At 36.8% G+C, this 22,187-nt stretch overlaps 1 protein-coding gene across 4 annotated transcripts in view; it reads right to left on the bottom strand.

The window, feature by feature from the left end:
• MPDZ (multiple PDZ domain crumbs cell polarity complex component) overlaps positions 1-22,187 on the bottom strand; it is a 171,593-nt gene that overhangs the window by 81,527 nt on the left and 67,879 nt on the right. For all 4 annotated transcript variants that reach the window (XM_065908320.1, XM_065908319.1, XM_065908318.1 and 1 more), the window contains 8 exons: positions 14,488-14,671; positions 13,585-13,674; positions 9,905-10,002; positions 7,479-7,625; positions 6,478-6,642; positions 4,907-5,092; positions 3,554-3,763; positions 943-1,059 (listed from right to left, as the gene is read on the bottom strand). In XM_065908320.1, the coding sequence (XP_065764392.1) occupies positions 943-1,059; positions 3,554-3,763; positions 4,907-5,092; positions 6,478-6,642; positions 7,479-7,625; positions 9,905-10,002; positions 13,585-13,674; positions 14,488-14,671 (1,197 nt within the window). The remainder of the gene's footprint in view (positions 1-942; positions 1,060-3,553; positions 3,764-4,906; positions 5,093-6,477; positions 6,643-7,478; positions 7,626-9,904; positions 10,003-13,584; positions 13,675-14,487; positions 14,672-22,187) is intronic.

Below are 22,187 nucleotides of genomic sequence, written 5' to 3'. Positions count from 1 at the left end.
TTAGTTATAAACACCTAATGGAGAATTTCACGGATTTGAAACCTCCCACTAGTCCAACACCACTAAGACAAGTATTTAAAATATTCCTTTCTAGTCACACTGAGGAATGCTTCCCAGCCCTCCAAAAAAATTTTAGGTCAGGAAACGGGCTTTAATGGTAGAAGTACTAGGAATAGGATGTGTAATTTTTACACTTGTATAAATGTCATATGCATATTTATATCTGATATTTAGTTTTATACTTTATTAAGTATTAACATAGCACTGGCTCCTCTACCAGACCATAAGGTTCTCAGGAGCAAGAACCATGTACTCACCCAACAAAGTTGGGCCTCCAGTGGTCCCTAAGTGTAGTTATTACAGTGAAAGATTTTATATAGATCAAGTAAAAACAAAGTTTTAATGTAAAAGCTTCTAGTAAATCAATAATGCTAACAAACATGTATTCATAGAAAACATGAACATTCCCTCTTTTGGAAGCTTTTGTGCTCTTAATCCATAAGTGAACCAATGTATGTGACTTTCATATTATTAATATCTAATGAAATAATATAACTGTTACATCATAAAAAGGAATGTAAAATAACTGATCTATGAATGAATACTGAAAACAGTTAAAGAATGCTTAGAGATACTCAAGTACGTTTTTAGAGCAAACAGTGCTCTAAAAACTTTTGGTATGATGTAAAGATTAATTTTACATTCTGACATAATACACTGCTAATTGAATTTCCCCCACAAATTCAACATTTTTCAGGTATATAATGGTTTGCTTTTCTTCTCATTTTGAACTGTGAGAACTACTGAAGTTGAAAATAAAATGTTAAGTTTTCCAAAAGATAATGAACAAAGAATACAGTAAAACTTCAGAATGCTTTGAAAAGCAAAAATAAGACATGTAAGATTTTGAAAGAAAGCTTGATAAGCCAAGGCGCAACTAACCAGAGCCAAGTCAGCCCTGAAGAGGGCTTTATCAGCCAGCCCTTCCTCCTCGCAGGAATGTGGCGGGTAGAGAAAGGAATCCTCCTTAGCAGAAACATAACCCTCTTCTGGGGACAGCTGCAGGGAGAATGAAGTTCAGTGTTTGAGGATGAGTTCATGAAAAAGAGGGAGAAGAGAAAAGAGGGAGGGAAAGGGAAAATAGAGGAGAGGGGAGAAAAAAATAAGGGGGGGAGGAAAAATTGAAACATTTTCAAATATGTTTTCAAGTTATAAAGTCATCATAAACAAACGACTTTAACATAAATGATGAGCAAGAAATATAATAAATATTCATACTGAACAGTTTTATATTTTAAGACACAATAAGAATGCTTATCCCAATACCAACATCATCTGCTAGATGAGAATGCCTTTCTACGAATTTCTTTACCCTTCTTACAAAAAGATTATCAAAATCAACAATTTTTTACATTATAATAGTCTTCTGGTCACTTATGGTCACCTACCAAATACTCAAGTTGAACAATGACTTCTAAATACAGAAATAAGGCAACTTTTAGGTGTTAAGACATAGAAGAATCTGCAGAAAAAGAAAACATTAAAAAGGAGGACCAATATCGCTCTGTCATTCCTTACTAGAATATTACTTTAAAGAATGTAATTTCTCTGACAAGGATAGTTAGCGAACTCTCAATGGAGTCTCTTAATTTAGCATGGCTCAAAATACAACCATCACCATCAACTCTATATGTATACAATATACTTACACTGCACTCCTGATTATTTTAAAGAATGTTAATTTCTTTGACAAGGGACATTTAGTAAACTCTCAATGAAGTCTCTTAAAATACACCACCAACTTTGTATGTATACAACACACTTATATTGTACTCCTGAGAAGTCAAATTATAGCCATGATCACATGATCACAGTGATGGAAAACCTAGCATTCTTCTTAAATATCTTCTTAAATATCAGGGAAAAACAGGCTAAAACATTTAGATTGTCTTGTCTACCCTGTATCACCAATATGTGCAAAAGTATTTCAGAGAAAAAAAAATGTTTATCTTCTTTGCCCACACATATGAGCCTAATTTTTAGTAAAACTGACTTCATATAAATGAGATTTATCACAATTGCAATGCATATTCAATTTGAAATACTAAATACTCTAATGAATGAAACTTATTTTGGAACCAGCTAGGGAAGAAAAAAGACTGCTTCAGAGTTAAGTGGCACAATTTTCCCTTAAGGGCAGTAAAACACATGTATTGATCATGTTTGCCATTTTCTCTGTATAAGAGAAAGACCAGAACCATATGTATGGTCAATCTTAATAAATATGTAGAGTCCCATAATGCTCATCTTCATTCTTACACTCTTCATACTGAACCCTTGTTCTGATTCCTACAATCCTGGTTTCATTTGAGGTTTGCTTATATTCTCTTTCTTCTTCCCTTCCTTTCTTCCTGGTTTCATAAATACATTTTCACAGGTTACCAAAATTTGTTGTGGAACAAAAAGCAGAGCATGAAAAATCTACTCAACATTTTAAATACATCAACAAGCTTACAATCTAAACAAACTCTTTGACAAAGTCAAAAGACTTTTATTCAATGCGTATGCATATATATCTATGTGTTTATGTTTATTTAAGAGAGAATATTATTTGTCTTTTTCACTTAAAATATATTTATACACTGAAAAAAACACAAATAGTGAGACCATCTCTAATATTTCATTGTAATTCAATGATAAGTGCTATGTTGCAATCACTGTATCCCATAATCATACTGACATTATGTAGCATCAATTTATTAGTTGTTTTTATATTGCAGTAATTAATAACATGAATGCTATTCCCTCCCAGGAGGAGAGCTACAGGCTGATGAATCTAAATTAGAAAGTTCAATTTCTTGTTATGCGGTAATTATACAACAAATATTTTGAAGTCAATAGAGTACTGGGGCTTAATCCACTTTGACAGAGATTCTATTTCTTCCTCTATAACTGAAGATTCCACTGTTAGCTGTTGTTATTAATTTCTCTAATACGTCAACTTACTGGTATAGATATTTTAAAGCCTATTTCTTTGAAAAACATTTTTTTCTATATTGATCATGACTTTATTTTTGAATTAAAAAAAGCTAAAAGTAAACCACAGAACATTAACTTTTAAATTTATTTCTGAACTTCCTGGCTGTTTCTTTCCTTTATCCTTTTAAAAAATATTAGAAGTGAAAGTGAAGTCGCTCAGTCGTGTCCAACTCTTTGTGACCCCGTGGACTGTAGCCCACCAGGCTCCTCTGTTCATGGGATTCTCCAGGCAAGAATACTGGAGTGGGTTGCCGTTTCCTTCTCCAGGGGATCTTCCCGACCCAGGGATCGGACCCAGGTCTGCCTGCATTGTGGGCAGACGCAGGCAGACGCTTTAACCTCTGAGCCACCAGGGAAGCACTCAAAATTAAATTTTTACATTCATGGAGCCAATAACCATGATGATGAAAAGTATCAAAAATCATGATTCAATCATGAAAATACCTGAAGCAAAAAGATTGAAAGTCACTTTTATTTGCAAATAAAAAGAAATCAATAGAATCTGAATTCTTACAGGCAAAGGCTTGGCAACGCCTATTCTAACAGTTCCTGATGGTGCACCCTTCAGGGCCTGTACAGCTTCCTCGAGACTGCTGTTTTCCAAGTTAACATCATTGACAAACATGAGTCGATCTCCAGGGAGTAGTCGCCCATCCTTTTCGGCAATTCCACCAGGCACCAAAGAACGAATGACGATCACAGTGCTTGCTGGATCAATTGGATCCTGATAGGATGAGAAAGCAAAGAGCAGGCAACTTCTTTCTACACTTAAAAATGTTATTATAGGTTGCACTCTCTGCATTGTAATGGATGGGTAAATTTTTCAAAGTGTCTTTTAAAAATTCCATACAACACTTCCAGTGAGTTATCTGGGTGAAGGCTATCTCCATTTTAAAGAGTTTAGGAAGAATCCACCCTAAACAATGGCATCCCCACTTTCAATGGTTCCCAAGTAGATCTTTTAAATTTTATAGGTAAATTTAAAATTGTGACTTCAGCTATTGACACACTGTCCAATTTTATAACTATCATCTGAGATTCATGAATTATTAACAGCAGCATTTACTGACAGGCTATTACTATTGTGGAACGTCAATAGATGTGAGCGTTCTGAGGAACGGGCTTGTTTTTGGAATGAAGAAATACAGAAGGAGGCCATATAGTAGTTGATAATGCAGTGTTTTCTGACACACAGCAACCTTATTATTAGAACAAGACTCCAGAACCATGCCTGAGAAAGAATACAACTCTCTGGAGTCATCTGAGACAGGCTTCCAGCTCAGCATTAATTTATGAGGAGCAGCAGCTGCACTCCATCAGACCAGCAGTCGCCTCCCCTCAGTAACTCAGCCCAGAGCTCAGCACCAGGACCCAGGCTACACCTGACCTGACCTCATTCAAGATTATTCATTAAGCTTGGTTAACTAATAAGAATACAAGAATTTACAATATGTGCAAAATGATATATCTATCATTCACTTCAGACAAAAGAAGTAAGTATTTGATAGTTTCTGTCTTATCACTCAAATATGAACCATCCATTAAGAGCAAGGAAATAAAAACAATTTAGGCATATTCCCCAAAGAAACAGAAAAACTGTATTTCTATGATATTCCTAGAAAGTATTCTGCATAATCTTCAAATTTCTGAGAGTTGAAATATAAAAGAGCTCAAAAAACTCAATGTCAAAAGAAATGCTTTATAGTAATAATCTTATTATGAATTATTATTCTGAAAGACTAGAAACAAGAATACATATTTGATGACTCTAAAGTATTATCTACTTTTGCTCTGCCAGTAACAATATGTGTTTAGCGTCTGTTATCTTTTAAAAAAAAAAAATCTGCTAAAAGTAGGATATATTTACCTGGTAATCTAAAATGCTAAAACCAAGTCCTTTGCTCCCTTTCTCCAGCTCTATGTTCTGGACGTCGGCTTCCCACATAGCCAAAGGTCCTTGAACTTCCTCTGCATTCCGACCCACATCAGTCATAGTCAGCACAGGATCCTCTGTCTCCGAGGACCCGATGAACTCACCTAGATCTACGTGAGGCTGGATAAACAGACCAGACAGCTCTTATTTCAGATGTACTAGATCCGCAGATGTACATACCAATGCTACGAGGAAAAGGGAGATTCCCAGCATCTGTCCAGAATATAGCACTCACATATGAGCAGCAACAGTTTATCAAGAAACCTTTATGAATTAAAATATCAACTTAGAAATAGCCTAACTTGTAATAGGCACTTAAAATGTATGGTTCAAAGAGCTTCCATAAAAATATATAGTGATTCTATCTTAGCAGCATAATTCTGTGTGATTTTCACCTTTTTCATCAGCGTCTGAATCACATCTGTTGTTAGAAAAAGAAATGTAAAGTTATTTTTGATATTAAAGAAAAAGAATGCTTATGATAAATTAGAACAATTCAAGAGGTAATGGCTGTATGTATAAGTTCTGCATACTCAGCAGACAAGGGTTCTAAAATCCTGTGAGTTGTGCACGGGATTATTTCATTAATAAATTAACATGCATAGTGCCAAGACGATATCTGAAGACACATTGGCCTTGGCTTGAAGACTTCCTCTATTAATTTTCTTTTATCTCTGTTGCCTTGAGCTGCATTCTTAACCTGGGCTTCACAGTTACCCATCTCAAAGAATTTTTGTGGATAAAGTAAGGTAATATTTAAAAAGCACTTGGCACAAAAATAGGGGTTCAAACATTAGCTTCTTTTAGTCAAATATATTACAGTGAATCTAGATTAATTCAGTTTTGTATATCTCTTGAAAACACTAGATAGGAAAAATGTTTTTGATGATGAAATGCTACTTTAAATGTTATCTTTGTTTTTTTAACAATTATTGCACAGTAGAACCATGGATGCAAATCCGTCCACCTGCTTTATTGTAATAATCCCATTTATACCACATAAAATATATCTGGACATGTATGGTGCTAGACTGATTTCTACAGAATTTGGCATTATGTTTCTTATTTTCCCCTATTCTTATCATCCACATGACAATCACTGAGCTGGGGAGGTTATACAAAAGTATCTGACTAGATATGTACTATATACTCACTACTTTCATATTTCAATCTCCTGTTAATGGGGCAAGTGTCCATTTCACAGGCATCCTGTGAATAAATTATTCAAGCACCTATTTTGCAATAATACCTAAAGACTAATATTTTACCTCAAGAAGAGTGAGATTCAGAAAGATGAAGTGACTTGCCCATGGTCACAGAGAGAGTAAGGGTCAAGCCTGATTCAAACCTAGGTCTGTCTGACTCCTAAGTCTATCCTATATGCCACAGGATTTGTGAGGAAATCAGCACCAAGTAAGAAAAAAAAAGGCTTAAAAATTGTTAAATGCCATATAGCCTTCCCATTCTACATTCAGATCAGTCTCCTACATCTGCATGTCTGATACCTTTTCTGTTAGCTCGATGTCACATAAGTCCAGGCTCTCCAGCCCCGACGGGGCGGCAGGTGGCACGGTGCGACGGCAGCACACCATTGTCACCTCCACAGGCAGCTCTTTCAAAACAGCCACCACATCCTGGTGATTCTCCCCGAGCAGGGTTATGCCATTCACCTGTGCAAAAAGAAAAGTTGGCCAAGAAAGAACACCTCCTAACAGGACCACTCCTATCAAAGCAATACTTTATTACATTCATATAAACTGTACTCAAGGGATGATCATAGCTGCACTATGCTCAGAACTATGGCTGGATCTGTAGTAGTGTTACCTAAAATAATTCACATGCAACACTACAGTCTTATTGGAATTGGACCTTCTAAAGTACTCACAGAAAGATCACTAGCTTTCACCAATATGCCTGTGTAACAGTTTGGAAAGGGAGAATTAACAAAATTGTTCCCAAAGAATAAAGCTTGTTTTAAAATGATATATCACCATTAAATGAAAAACTTCCAGATAAAAAATGGAATGTATTTTATTATATACTAATACATTTAAAAAGTGGGATAAATTAATAATTTCAAATTTTCTTACATATTCATTAAAGATATCTGAAAGATTTAATAGAACCAATAATAAGCAGCTACACCTAATGAAGTGCTGGGACAGAAAAAACACTACTCACTGCAGTATATCTTTGTCTTATATGTGATTATGAAACATGAATATATTACCTATTCTAAAAATTGAATGTTTAAAAAAATGTAAAGACAGTTTTTATATTCTCTGGACCTAAAACAAACAAAAACCATGCATGGAATTAGGTCTGAGGATCAACGTACATACAGACTGGAAATTTCTGCTCTGGGTAAAGTTTTACTTGTGTGTCTCTCTCAAGTACCCTTTGGAGGAGGAACTTAAAATAAGAACTTAATTGTTCACCACATTAAGCCTCCCACAGCCTTTTCAGAATTTTATTTACGAAGGGAAAGATGGAATAGCTTGCTTACTTCCAACAGCTCATCTCCACTGAAAAGCTTCCCACTGTGTCCAACAGGACCTTCCGGGAGGACAGATCGAATAAAATGATGACCTACTGTTGCTTCCAGACTTATTCCCAACCCACTGTTCTCGCTGAACTTGCTCACATGAGCCACCTGAAAGGAGAAATATCATCACAATTTTTAATATTCTTTCATTTTTTTCTTTTTCTGTATATGTATTTTATGTTCACCCCCCAGAAGGTCAAATTTCTCACAAAAACTTCAAAAACCTTAATTTAAAGCTGCAAACCTTTAGCGTTTTGCCTTGGAAAGAGCATTGATGTCTATTAGTTTCCTGAACCAACACAAACCAAGAGGAAGCAGCCAGGTGCAAGCTTCCAAGACACTCTGTGCTATCTAAGATGCCGATACCAGATGGAGGGTAGTCAGAGGACCACTGATAAAATCAGAAGCCTGAGCTCAAACCACACTCAGAAAGACACACCCTTACCACCTTCCATGTGCCAGGACTATGCTAATCCCATCACGCAAACTATCTCACTTACTTTTCATAAATAGGTACAATGCCTATCCCTGCTTCCAAACTTATAAAAATGAGGTTCTGAGAGATCAGTTTCAATAGAGTCACACAGCTAGCAAAAGCACTTGGAACTTCAGCAGTCTGAACCCACGGCCCAGGCTCTGGACCGTAAACTGTATCAAGGGGACAACACTTGTCTTTAAAAGTGAATCAAAGCTTAAAACAGGAGAGTAAACTTTTTATTTCTGACTGTTACTCTAAATAACGAAGAACATTAGGAAATCACTATTTTTACAGACAGTCCAGTCACTATAATATTAAAATCAGAAAGTATACTAAAGATGATCTGCTTTATCCCCTTTATAGTTAAGGGAACTGAATGATAGAGAGACTGAGAAAAATACTGTTTAATTATAAAAGATCTTTTTCAAATCTTAATGATAATGAGCGCAGAGTTAATACTGGAAGCTGCATTATTTGAGTTTTAAATCTATTCTTGACAAAATCCTTCAATTCCTTATTTAGGTATCACTTCCTCCATGCAGCCGTCCATGTCCCCACTTACAACATCCATCAATCCTTCTCTCTACTACCCCACTGCTCCTATAGCTTCATTCATGCTGCGTAAGTACATAGGAAGGAACTGTAAATCCAGACATGTCATATTCACCTGTGTTTGATAAGGGCCTATAAATAGCTTAGTCCATTCTGACTTATAATAAATTTTCACCCTTGATACACTACTGGAAGTGCCACCAAAATAACACGTAGGCAAAGGGCAGTTAAGAGTCCACAGTCTCCGTTCTGACCTCTGTGAGGAGTGGCTAGTGAAAGCGTGCACTTACTGCTCAAGTGTGACCCAAAGGAGCGCAGCCTCCGTTATGCATGCCAGCCACGTTAACCCCACCCACAAAGGAGCCTCCCAACGCTCGTTTCATGCTAAACTAACCACAGTTAAGCTGGACTTGCTTGTCTTCTTTCTTGACTCAATTTAAAATGGTGGTCACAGCTGTACTTACTCAAATCTTATCTGACACAAACTGAGTGTTTAAAAAAACAACTTTGTAATGAGGATTAAAAGACACACTGAGAATACTGCTTGACACAAAGTACTCAGTGAATGTTATTTTTATTAATATTATATATAATTATCTATTGTGTTTTATCATCTTTAATCTAGAGTTACTTGAATATCATAAGCAATATGAAAATTTTTACCTAACCAAGTATTTTATTGTTCCTTTTGAAATTCCTGAAATTTGCTGGTATATACCTAAAGATTCACAATCAATGTCCACTTCATTAAAACACGTTTTAGAACAGCAGATCACAACTGCTACTCTAGGTATGCAAGTTGTTAAATAAACATAAAATGTTCACTATGGCCTAAGTAAAATGAAAAAAGCATGCAGACTAAAAACCCTCAAGAAGAGTAAGAGCATAAGAATGATAAAGATTCTTTATCATCAAAAATGATAAAATAGGGAAAAGTTCTTTTTACAATTCTGTACTAGGTCATGATGATTTTTGTTTTATTTTCAAGTAAATTCTGTCATTCTATTCTGATTCTTTCCATAAATCCCAGGAATGAGAATCTGAAAAACTCTTCCTTTTACCCATATAATATATACTACTATGAGAAACAGTGATGAATTATAAGTTCTAAAACTCCCATTCCATGTACTTTAGCACCTTGGCTACTTACTATCCAACTTTCTCCAACTTGAATTTTTTAATATCTGAATCAGCACATTTAGGTCTTTGAAAAAAACCCTGGTGTTTGCAACTTCTCTAGGACTATTTACAATAGTCATCTTTGACTATTTACCACAGTCATCTTTATTACTGTCAGAAACTCCCTGCTCAAATACAGTTTACAAGTTGGGAAGTTAGGGAGGGGAAGCCAACGTACCACTATCTCATAGTTAATCCCCATCATCCTCTGCCACTTGGCCAGCAGGGCAGCCTCCTGCTGTTGAGCATCTTCTGCTTCCTCTCTGTCAGCTGACACTAACGGGAGAGAGGACACAATTAGTGACGCACCACACAAACCTCCGTGTCTGTCTTCTGTGCCGGGGACACAGCGACGAGAACCTGTCTGCCATACTGTTAGGTAGGAAGTCAGGCATGAGCAATGACGGGCTGCCTGGCTGAAAAGGATGCATGCTGATCTCTAAACCCCATCCTAGACACACCCGGGGGGAGCTCACGAATATGCTACAAAATAACCACAGAGATTTTTCCAACTCTTGCACATGCGTCCAAGGCACACTAACCACGGGGGCTTCTCCAGGTAACCTTAGGTAGCTAGGAAGAAGCCCATTAAGGGTTCATAAATACTCTACACACACACACAGACACACACACACACACACACATATATATCTGACAAAAGACTGAACTATGGGAAGGCATAAACAACATAGCCTGCTGTTACATAACTTGCAATTGTCAATAGGCTTTGAGGGGATGCCCATTTGCATTCACTTTCACTGACTGCTGGTGAGCATGAGCCCTATTTTGCATTTTGCACCGGGCATAACCAAGAGGAGGAGACAGAAAGTAATAAAAGGGGGAAGCCAAGAGGAATCAGGAGGAGGATGATAACTCCTTTGGGGTCAACCTGCTCCCATGTCTTCTGAGTGTCTGTCTGATAAAAGATCTGTTTGCTTGAGCTGAACTGAGATATAACTGTCTGTTGTTTTAAACTCTTCAGTCCATCATACCAATTTTTTGTTGAAATGAGACAAGAACTGAGGAAGAACTGACATGACAATAAGAAGTTTGGCTCTTGTCCTAATACATGATTTACTCTTATTTCTATAAACACTTTAATAATTCAGTTTAGAACTGTATATTCCAAGACTATCCTCTTTTAAGAGATATCTTTTAGTTCTTAACTATATTTCAATTAAAGTATCCATATATTATACAGCTTTTATTTAAAAGAATGAGGACTCCAAGTAGCTCTAGGATTCACTTGATGATCCTCTAGTGACTATTAAAAAGCTATACTGCCTTCTATGTTAATCTCTTTCATTTGGTTCTACAGAGTACAGAAGGGAACATGCTATGACTCAGAAAAAACAAACAAAAGAAATTAACAAATAATATATGCAACTCCTCGTACTCTGTACAATGAGAAAATATAAATAAAAAAGAAGAAACAAATGGAAAATGTACATTAAATTAAAACCTTATAATAGGAATTGTACTAATTGGTAAAAAAAAAAAGGAAAGTGAAATCTATTTTGTGAAGAAATTCACAAAACCATTATGCAAATACCGATTTAAAACAAAATAAACTGGTTGAGGATAATTTTCAAGTAATATTCAAGGATTTTCATGCCATCATATTTCTTACTCATAATGGTTGTCTTTTAAAAAAATCTTTACAAGGCACTACTCCCTAAATTAGATTTTAAACATCACTTTTAGCATTCAATTCTCAAATTTAAAGAGTAGTCTAAAATTCAGATATCTCATTAACTGCCTCCTTGTTAGTGGAATGAATGGGCTTTCACTCCAGGCCTATTACAGGTTTTTTATGCTTTAAATTAATAATATTCAGAGAAACTTTGAGAAACTAGAAACAGTAAACTATGTATTTCCTTAAAAATCTGGAGACTAGCCCCCCAAAATGAGTGTTTTCTCTTCAAATGCGTATTCAATGCTGAGAGGATAAAAGTGCAGGAGTGAACACAGATTATAGGAAATGTTTCAACCTGATAAGAGTTAAAAACAGGAGGGTCAGTTTGGTACCGCCTCCTCCCATATCCCATTTCTCTGATTCTGCAGTGGTTACACAAGTGAGCAGTGAGCAGCGTTCAAGGAGGGGGAGATTCTGAATAAAGAAAGTAGGGAATCTGTAAGCTAATAATAAAAGATTTATATTCATTCAACCAATCTACAGTTACAAAAACCCTCCATGTTCCCCCCTTTCCCAAACGCCCCAAGATGAGATTCCAGACATATTTAAAAAACCCTAAAGTTCAAACTTCTGATGTTACTGAGAAGTCAAATGACTTGCCCAGGCTCACACAATGAGTCAAATTTATGTGGAAGAGGCAACGGTATCTTATTCCTTGTCTGAGGACCAGCACTTGAGTAGATGCATTAGAATCATTTATAGATTTTTTTTTTCCTTTATTTTAAAAAGATTGTGGGACTCCTGACCCAAAGTCTAGACCCTCTCACTCGCAATGCACATCACCAAAGTAAAACAGATGGTTGGGCCTTTAAGACCATCCACTACCCTCACTCCATCTACTATCTCAAGTTTTATGCTTTGAAACAGTTTTAATCCTTTTCCAGAAACTGTGGTGCTAGACAAGACTCTTGAGAGTAGCTTGGACAGCAACCAGTCAATCCTAAAGGAAATTAACCCTGAATACTCATTGGAAGGACTGATGCTGAAGCTCCAATACTTTGGCCACCTGATGCACAAGAGCCAACTCATTGGAAAAGATCCTGATGCTGGGAAAGATTGGGGGCAGGAAGATAAAGAGGCGACAGAGGATGAGATGGTTGGATGGCATCATCAACTCAATGAGCATGAGCTTGAGCAAACTACGAGAGATCGTGAAGGACAGGGAAACCTGACATGCTACAGTCTATGGGGTCACAAAGAGTCGGACATCACAGAGTGACTGAACAACAAAGCACTTGCTGTATTCACTTTATCCTAAATAATTCCTACACTTCCTAGTGTAAAAATCGCAGACTGTGATTAACACCTGAGAATCCTATATATCTCACTCTTGGGATATCACTGTGAACACAGATATTCACTTAAAACAAAAAAGTTAAACCACAATTTTCAGCAAGAAAAATACTTAACAATGAAGGAGCTAATGTTTTAACGAACTGCAGTGCTTCAGTATAACTATTTTAGTGAAGGGCAGAATTCTCATAAAGACATCTGTCTTGGGCTTTGTTCAGTGGATTTAGTTTGTCAAACACCTAAAGCAATATGACAGGTCAAGGAAGCATGGACCATCCAGTCTAGAAAGACGGCAGCAACATGTTGACATAATTATGTATAACAATGCTGCCTTAAAATTTCTTTAAGCAGTGTGATGAATTCTAGGTGTATAGAGACAGAAATCTCAGAAAGGCTTAATAATTTCTCTGTATAACTCCTTTCAAAATTTAGAATTTTAAAAAAATTTGGAGGAAAAAGCCCCCAAAATAGGCATACTTTCATTTGAGAGTTTAAGCTTTAAAGATTCATTTTTTATGTTTATTTTTTAAATGCTTTAACACTTTACTGTTGCTTGTTCAATAAGAGACATATTGGCTCTATCTTAAGAAATAAGGGGACTGAAAATCAACCGTGTATGTAACAGATGATTTCTAAAGGTTCTGGTTTTAAAAAAATGAAGAAGAGAAGACTGACTCAGCAAGAAAATCTGCCAGTTATAAATAAACAATTTTAATCAACTAGAGCAATTAATCACATCTATGAACAAGGATTTAACAGTCTTTTTTGAAAGTTATTTTTCTAATAATTTATAATATATCCACAGAGGTTGAACCACATTTGTAAAAGTCATTTTTCTAAAAAAAAAAAGTAATAATTATCATAATAACCTGGTTCCATGTGTTTACCTTCTTCTTCAATTGGTAATATGCTGGTGTTTCTCCTCAGAGATAAAGAATCTTCATCTTCTTGATAAGTATCTTAAAGAGAAGAAGATTTTAGCACTTAGGCCTATAATATAATCGAGCAACTTGACTTTTTCAAACTCCACTTTATTTGAACACCTAGATGAGAGCTAACTTTTTGTATATAAAGTTTTCAACAATCACTGGTACTTACAGGAAAGTTCTCCTGCTAATGGAACAAAGAAGTGATAAAATTCCCCTTGGATTTGCCTCCCTGTTTCCTGGTCTGCAATTAGTAGTGTGTGGTATAAATGGTCAACAGTTTGAGAAATGAAACACACTTTCAAACCAACAGCCTGACTTCTACGAATAAATGCTTACATCAGGAAGCTACGTGGGAATTTGGTAATTTTCAGAGATGTTCATGTACAAACACTTATGAAAGACATTTCTAAATGTGGAAATAAGGGTCTCATGGTCTACCAACTGAGCTAGTCAAGCCTAAACACTGAATTAAAGCTGATTCCTTCAAGAAAAGGCTGGACAATTTAGAAACATTACAGGGCTCACAGGAAGAACAAACTTCCCCCTAAAGAGAAAATGTATCAACGACATCCAAAAGTAAGGCAACAACAGAAAGGCAAATGACTACATGATTCCAAATGAGAAGTGGTGACTGAGAAAACAGGACAGAAATCTGCTTCATTCAGAAGTTGTTTCTACAGTTAATGGACAAATCTCTGTTTGCAGTTAATCCCCATTGTATTAAAATCCCTTTTTACTTGGTTTATAATGAATAGTTACAACTAAGTTGCTCTTTAAATGATTTTAGAATTAGAAAAAAACTGATATGAGTCTAACTGAAAAATCAGACTCACGTGTCCTCACCTTTGCTAACATTTGCAGTAACAGGAGACAAAGCCACCTCTTTTGTGACGTCCTCCCGTGACGCTGGTTCAGCATCCTGCTTGGTCCCTCTTCTCATTAGCGTCAGATGCACAGTCTGTCCCGTGTGGCGCAATACCTCCACTGCTTGTTGATTGGTAAAGCCCTGAAGGTTTGTGCCATCTACCTACGGTTAGAACAAGACACGGTAAAAATAAAAATATACCATTCCATGAAACACACAGTTACTGCTGCTCAGTGAGAACAGAATTAGGAATGAGTACTCCCCTAGTTAGGGAGTGGGCTGACACCTGTTCGTGGACCAGTACTAGCTCAGATGCACTGGAATCACGCATGAGTATTTCATTTGTTTTAATATAAATTAAAGTCTCACTTCTAGAAATTATAAGCCAGCTGGTCTTCGGGTGAGGCCCAGGATTCTGTATCTCTTAAAATATTCTTCTATATTTCTCAAGAGATCCTAAAACACAGTCAAGCTTGGAAACCAATCCTAAGTAGGACACAGAGGTATAGAAGATAGTGAAGAAAGTGATCATTGGGAGTGCTGACAAATTCCAAAGAAAGATGATGAAACTACCTTCCTTTTTATATCTTTGCCTCTTCAAAAAATATTTTTCCTTTTTCATGTTCACAAATGATAAAACACTTGAGGGTGCCCCAGTGATCTTCGCAAACTACAGATATGATCCTATCACCCCACCCTGCCTTACAGGAACAATCCTTAAGATGTGCTCCAAATTCTCAATGTGGTTTAGAATGGCCTGTGTCAACTCCACCTTGCATCACTGACCTCATCCTGCAGCATCCTATTTCTCTGCGCTCCAGCTCCAGAGGATCGTTTCCATTTCTCTGACTTGCAGCACTCCTTTCAGTCGTGAGGTCTTTGCAAATCCAGTTCCCTCGGTCTAGACTCTCTGGACAGCCCTCTCCAGCCCACACTGCTTCTAATCTATTCACTTAGAAAAAGCCCGTAACTGCTTAGTTCAATAGTTATTTCCACAATTAAGCTACTGATGCCCCTGACTATAGTTAAAGCCCCCTTTACCAATTCACCTTCACGGCACTTATCAGAAATTTAATTTTATGTTTTCCAGCATTATTTGGTCTATGACTGCATTCTCCAAGAGGACAGGTTCTGTGTGTCAGCAAAACAAAATGCTGGGAATTCCCTGGCGGTCCAGTGGTTAGAACCCTGTGTTCTCACTGCTGATGGCCCAGGTTCAGGCACCTCTGGGCGGAGAACACAACCCACAAGCCATGCAGCCACACACACACACAAACACAACAAGACCAGTGCTGTTTTCACAGTAGATATTCACAAATGGGAAACTGGCTCATATGGCAAAGATTTACTGGTGAAGCAAATTATATTTCTGAATAAATAAATGCAGGTTATAACATCTTAATTTTTAAAATACATAAAATTTTCAAAGGAAAAATTTGGAAAGTTGAAAAAGTAGTACAATAAAATTAATGCTGAAATTCAAAGTCACTGACACACCTTTTGAATTGTGAAATAGCTGTAAAATGGCTATGTAAGTATCACGCTTTTCTGAGCACAGTGCTGACCACAGTAGGCATTCAAATATTTACTAAATGAATGGGAACTACAATAAGACCTGTTATCAGTGGTATCCAAGATGAAGTACCTTTACTGAAGAGGTTTCTGGAAGAATGTAATAAAATTCATAGTTAAATATATCTTTAAATCTCATTTTGTTTTATATACACATATATATAATTCATATATTAACTCTGTATATAAAACAAAATATAATACATATATAAAACAAGATGCATAATATATCATATAACATATATAAATACATAGGAGAAAAAAGGAAGGAGAAAGGAATAGGTTATAGATTGATTGATCACTGAATAGACTTTTTTTTTTTTTTTACCAGTGGGGATAGTCAATAAAAAATCTAGAGACCTCTGATTGAAATGATCAGTATCAGAGACCTCTGATACTCTGCAAGTTAAGTTTTGTAGGATAATTTTGTGCTAAATGGCAACTTGAACATAGGTGACTAACTCTCTCCTCTTTCCTCCCACCTCTACCTTATTGATTCCCTTTTAGAAAGACTAATTAAAATATAACAACAGAGAAAACACTAAAACAAAACTGTAAACCAAGGAAGAAGTCCTTATACCAGTAACTTGGAGGAACTTCTATGAGGAATGGTCTGAGTATGACCAGATTGAAGGCAGGGCAGGTGGATCTCTACATGTGAGGCAACAATTTGTTTGGTCTGTCGGATGAAACATCAGTAAAATCCAACAACTGTCTTTCATTAAAAGGAGGCTGTCAGAAGGTACATGTGGAGTCCAACTGGTGAGTCCAAAAACCAATCAAGTGCCAGGCGTCACACCAAGCTGGGAGCACACACCACACAGACTCATATACACACAATGAAGTCGCACTAGGCACACAGATGCATCCACACACAATCCCAACCAACTCCACAACACACAGGGAAAACAATCTGTCAGTACAGACACGCAACGTTCTTCATCCTGCTTTCCTGGTTTCCTCTATATCTATTAATTGATTAGTGAAACTGACTTGTAAATTTAAACGTTCTCCTTCCTTCTTGCTTTGCAATTCCCGAATTGTTTGTATAAAAATCTATCTCATTCCCCTTTGGCACAAGCATAGTTCTCACTGAGATCTCTGAGGGGAAAAAGGTAACAGGAATAGAATACCACAGTCTGAAAGAAAATGTGTGCCCTGAATCATGAGTACAAATATCTTCCAATGAAACTGTCACTGCAGGGAACAGAAAGATATTTTATGAAGCTTCTCTTCAAAGAGATTCATTTCTCATTGTATTTATGGAAGTGGAGAGAATACATACAAAGAAGGACAAGTATCTACCAAAAAAGAAAACTATTACAGTAAATGCATCAACAGCATTTTATATACTGTACAAAGTCATGGAAAGAAAGATAGGAATACGCAATTTTCCTATGTTTTCAGAGGATGACACTAGGCAGATAAAAATGAGCAGGGAAATAAGACTGAAGACATATTAAGGCTGATACAGAAAATCAATATAATTACAAAAAATTAAAGGGAGAAGGGAATAACTGAGGAAACATAATCCAAGAAATTATGAGGAGATAAAGAAATCTGACTCTATAAATCAGGGGTATATGAAAAACTAGAAACAAAACTAACACCCAGACAAATCTTGATTAAATTCTTGGATTTCAAAAATCAGAAGAAAAAAGTCCATTAGCTTCTAGGAAACAGAGTGAGCAGATAACTTGTGAAAGAAATTACAAACCCAACATTTTATACTCAGTGTAACATATATGAAAACGGAAATTATGGTTGAGATGCTATGATGTTATCCTATAGTATCATAACATAGCATCTGATAGCATCAATCTTATACCAAAGTGTGTTATGAGAAGACCACAAAGCAGAAATTTAAGCAGTCTGGAATTATAATCTGTACATATTTAGGGCATTAAAGGGCTGGGCTGTTAGAGATGAACAAAGACTCAAGAGGAGGTTGCTTTGCTTTTTTAGAGAGAAGAGCGCCATAAATCCCCACTTAGATGTTCAACCTACGACCACAAGTCAAAAGAGCTGTGTCACGTGTTGTAAGGAAGGATGCAGTAAGTACCTTGTGTTTAGCTCTATCAGGAGGTTAAGGGTGAGGCTCTTTAACTGCTCTGACAGTGAACCAAGAGAAAACTGCTTGACAGCCTGACTCTGTCTGGGCACAGATCAGAAGGGGACCATACACACACACACACACGAGAAAGCCAGGCTGGGGCTGGAGCCACCTTGAAACCTACCCAAGAGTATCCCTACACACACACACGAGAAAGACACACACACACACACACACACACACAGACACACACACACACACACACACACACACACACACACACACACGAGAAAGCCAGGCTGGGGCTGGAGCCACCTTGAAACCTACCCAAGAGTATCCCTACACACACACACGAGAAAGACACACACACACACACACACACACACACACACACACACACACACACACACACGAGAAAGCCAGGTTGGGGCCACCTTGAAACCTACCCAAGAGTATCCCTACACACACACACGAGAAAGACACACACACACACACACACACACACACACACACACACGAGAAAGCCAGGTTGGGGCCACCTTGAAACCTACCCAAGAGTATCCCTACACACACACACACGAGAAAGACACACACACACACACACATACACGAGAAAGCCAGGCTCTCACACACACACACACACACACATACACACACACACACTCACACACACACACACGAGAAAGCCAGGCTGGGGCCACCTTGAAACCTACCCAAGAGTATCCCTAGGGAATGATGGTGCCCAAAAATGAGAATTTATGGAGCAGGATGTTGAGAAACTGCAGCCAAAGGAAAGAAGAGTCAGTCAGATGAAAAATCCACCATCTGTCATGGAACGCTCAGTCAAATATCTCTAATAGGGTCTCCCAGGAACCCAAGGAGGAACCCTGAGTGATAGTCGCATTTAAGCATGAGCCAGGCTCACAGAGCAAGACCATTTTACAGAAGTGCCAGTCAGGGATGCAGGGCCCTGCCGTCTTTCACTCTCTCCCTTCACACTGGTAAGGGTCGGCAGGCACAACAAGAAGGGGAGGGAGGAAACGGAAAGCTCGGAATGGAAGACAGACTAGGAGTGCACACTCTAACTCTACCAGTTCATAGTAGGCTGCTGCCAGGCCAGGGTGGGGGCTGAAATTAGAATATCATTTAGGATGGGAAATCTTTAATTACTGAACTGGAGCTGTATCTGGTGATCCTGATTGGCCATAGGACATTTTACTCTCTGAGAATAGTAACTTGACCAAGATTTCCTCCAGGGGAAAAGGAAGACCTTTTCCTATAGAAGATAAGAGAGACATCTAAAGACAAGCTTTAAAAGGCTGTTTTAAGACCATCCCCCCAAGTCTTCTTTATGTGAAGTCTATGTTATTGCCAGCCAAAATGTCCAAGTGTGCAAAGGCAACATAAGAGGTTCTCAGAGAGAAAAGCTTATGAAAGTCTACCAACACATTCTCTTCCTATGATATTTACTCAAAAAACACTAGCTGACTGAGCGATTAATCAGATTTAAAACTCCCAAGTGAGAAAAATGTGGCATACAAGGTTTAGTGCTGAGTAATAAGTAAAATTCAAATCTAAATAGTACTATTACAGCAAACTTATGTTTTAAGTCTTGGTTCATAAAAGACATACAAAATGGTATGCAACGCAGTTGTTTATAATAGCAAACCACTATAAACAATATACCTCTCCATGAACAAGAGGTGGAGAAGGAAATGGCAACCCACTCCAGTGTTCTTGCCTGGAGAATCCCAGGGACGGGGGAGCCTGGTGGGCTGCCGTCTATGGGGTCACACAGAGTCGGACACGACTAAAGCGACTTAGCAGCAGCAGCAAGTATATTATGACAGATCCATATGTGCTGATACAACTACACATACCAGGTATATTTCTAAACTAAATAAATAATAAAAAGGTATAAACTAATACAATCCTAAGTACAGATACATGGAAACTTTCTGAAATGTTAAATCGTAAAGTATTAAGAGTGATTTCTATTAGAAGAGCTTTTTAAGCCATGTTCAAATTTAATGTTCTTTAGACCTCAAAGACAAAAATTAATCTAAAAGAAATAAATATGTTATTTATTCTCAGGGTAGCAATAGAGAAAAATCTCACAAAAATCTCAACTTTGAGGTGCCATAAAAATTCTTAAAATGCACATAACTTAGGCTGCAAGTTTTCATGTGCAATAGATTTTTACAGCTCAATTCTTTAAATATGCAGTTTAAGAAAAATCAAATGTGTATGATTTTATCTACTAAATAGCAATAAAGTTCATTATGTAAAGAAAAAACATGTTTCCTTTTTTCCCCCCAAAACCTGATGACCTGAATTTAAAAATATATTCCTTACTCAAATCTCACAGATGGTAGGTACTAGCACAGAAGAAATTGCTATAATGGAATAATTACAGACTTTTAATCCTAGACTTTGGTTCAAAATTTCTCAGTATCTTCATCTGTAATGTGAGAATAATGGTACCTACTTTTCCAAAATTACAGTGCATGGCGCTTTGTACTGAAAAGTTACTCAGACACTTTTATTAATATTTGATTTAATAGCAGATTTCAAGAGGTACTATTATTAATAAAATGAAGAAGTGATTCATAAACATAACAACCCCAGGCCTTATGGAGGCACTTTCTGTTCAACATAATTACACACATCATACATATGGGACAAAGCACTGAAACCCGAATGAGGGCTCAGTCCAGCTCCCGTCCCTCATTATCACAGTAAGACAGCTAAAAGGCTGCTTCAGACCCACTTGTCGCGGAGACAAAAGCGCTCTGGAACGAGGTACAGTGACAGTAAACTGTCTGGGTGCCATCTTGAGGAGATGGCAGGGCAGTGTAGATACTGCTATGAATAATTATAGGGGAGAAATCCTAGTTAGAACAAATGGAAAAGCCAGCTCCTCAGTACACTCAATCTAGCTGGCCAAGCCCTCCTCCGACACAGCCTATAATTATACACATATACAAAGAGGGAAATTGAGACTATTAACAAAGTCACAAAATAGTAAAGGCAACATCTGATACCTTTCCATATTTTCTTTTCACAATACATTTCCTGTATAACATTTTTTAAATCAGATACATAATTCTATACTGCTTTTATCAAAGATATCTGTATACCAATCTGAAAAAAATGAATATATGACTTTATCTAATGACAAGTTTGGTTGTCTACAAAATAAGAGTGCCCTTAATAAATAATTCTTATGTAGTAAAGCAAAAGTCTCATTTTCTCTATTCCCCGCCCCTGTAATACCTACACTGAAACCCTAGGGGTTAAGAAAGCATAATTCAAAAAACGGGAAACTTATAATAAAAGACTTTAATTTTTTAAAATAATACATTCTTAAATAATAGGAAATAATTTCTTAATTCTCTCACTTCAGTAATTAAAAAATAAAAACATTATAGTTCAAAATAGCTGCTGCCAAGACAAAATTGAAAAAAAAAAGAAAGATAGCAGCCATGAAGAACAACTAGTGTGAAGAACCTTCCTGCCCATCTCTCAGAAGACTGCAAACTGACGGCATTTTACACTCAATTCTTTAAATATGCAGTTTAAGAAAAATCAAATGTGTATGATTTTATCTACTAAATAGCAATAAAGTTCATTATGTAAAGAAAAGACGGCATGATCAAAGTACCGCATGGTATTTCTTAAAAACCAAGGTGCTTCTAACTGTGAAGTAGGAGAATGTTGCTAAAAAATAAAAAGTCATAACAATGATGAGAGCAAAGACAGTGACTTTATTGAAAGCAAGACAATACTTCAGAAAAAAGGTGCTTCCACTTTTGAGTCAACAATCTCCTTTAGCACTGATCTTGTCCAAGCAAAATTATATGAGGTCCCAGTTATAAATCAATGCAAATAATAACAAATTTGAAGGGAAGCTTTTGTGAGACTTACATGTGTAAGCATTTCAGACCCTCAATAAATATCTGCTTAATTAATTAAACCATACTTATGTACCAAGTATACTATGTATTTTAAATAAATAATTCATTTGGTTTTTTTAAAAATCATACAAGGGAA

The sequence above is a fragment of the Muntiacus reevesi genome, chromosome 17 (assembly GCF_963930625.1).
Source record: "Muntiacus reevesi chromosome 17, mMunRee1.1, whole genome shotgun sequence".
Classification (NCBI taxonomy): domain Eukaryota; kingdom Metazoa; phylum Chordata; class Mammalia; order Artiodactyla; family Cervidae; genus Muntiacus; species Muntiacus reevesi.
This window is presented reverse-complemented; position numbering and strand designations above follow the sequence as displayed.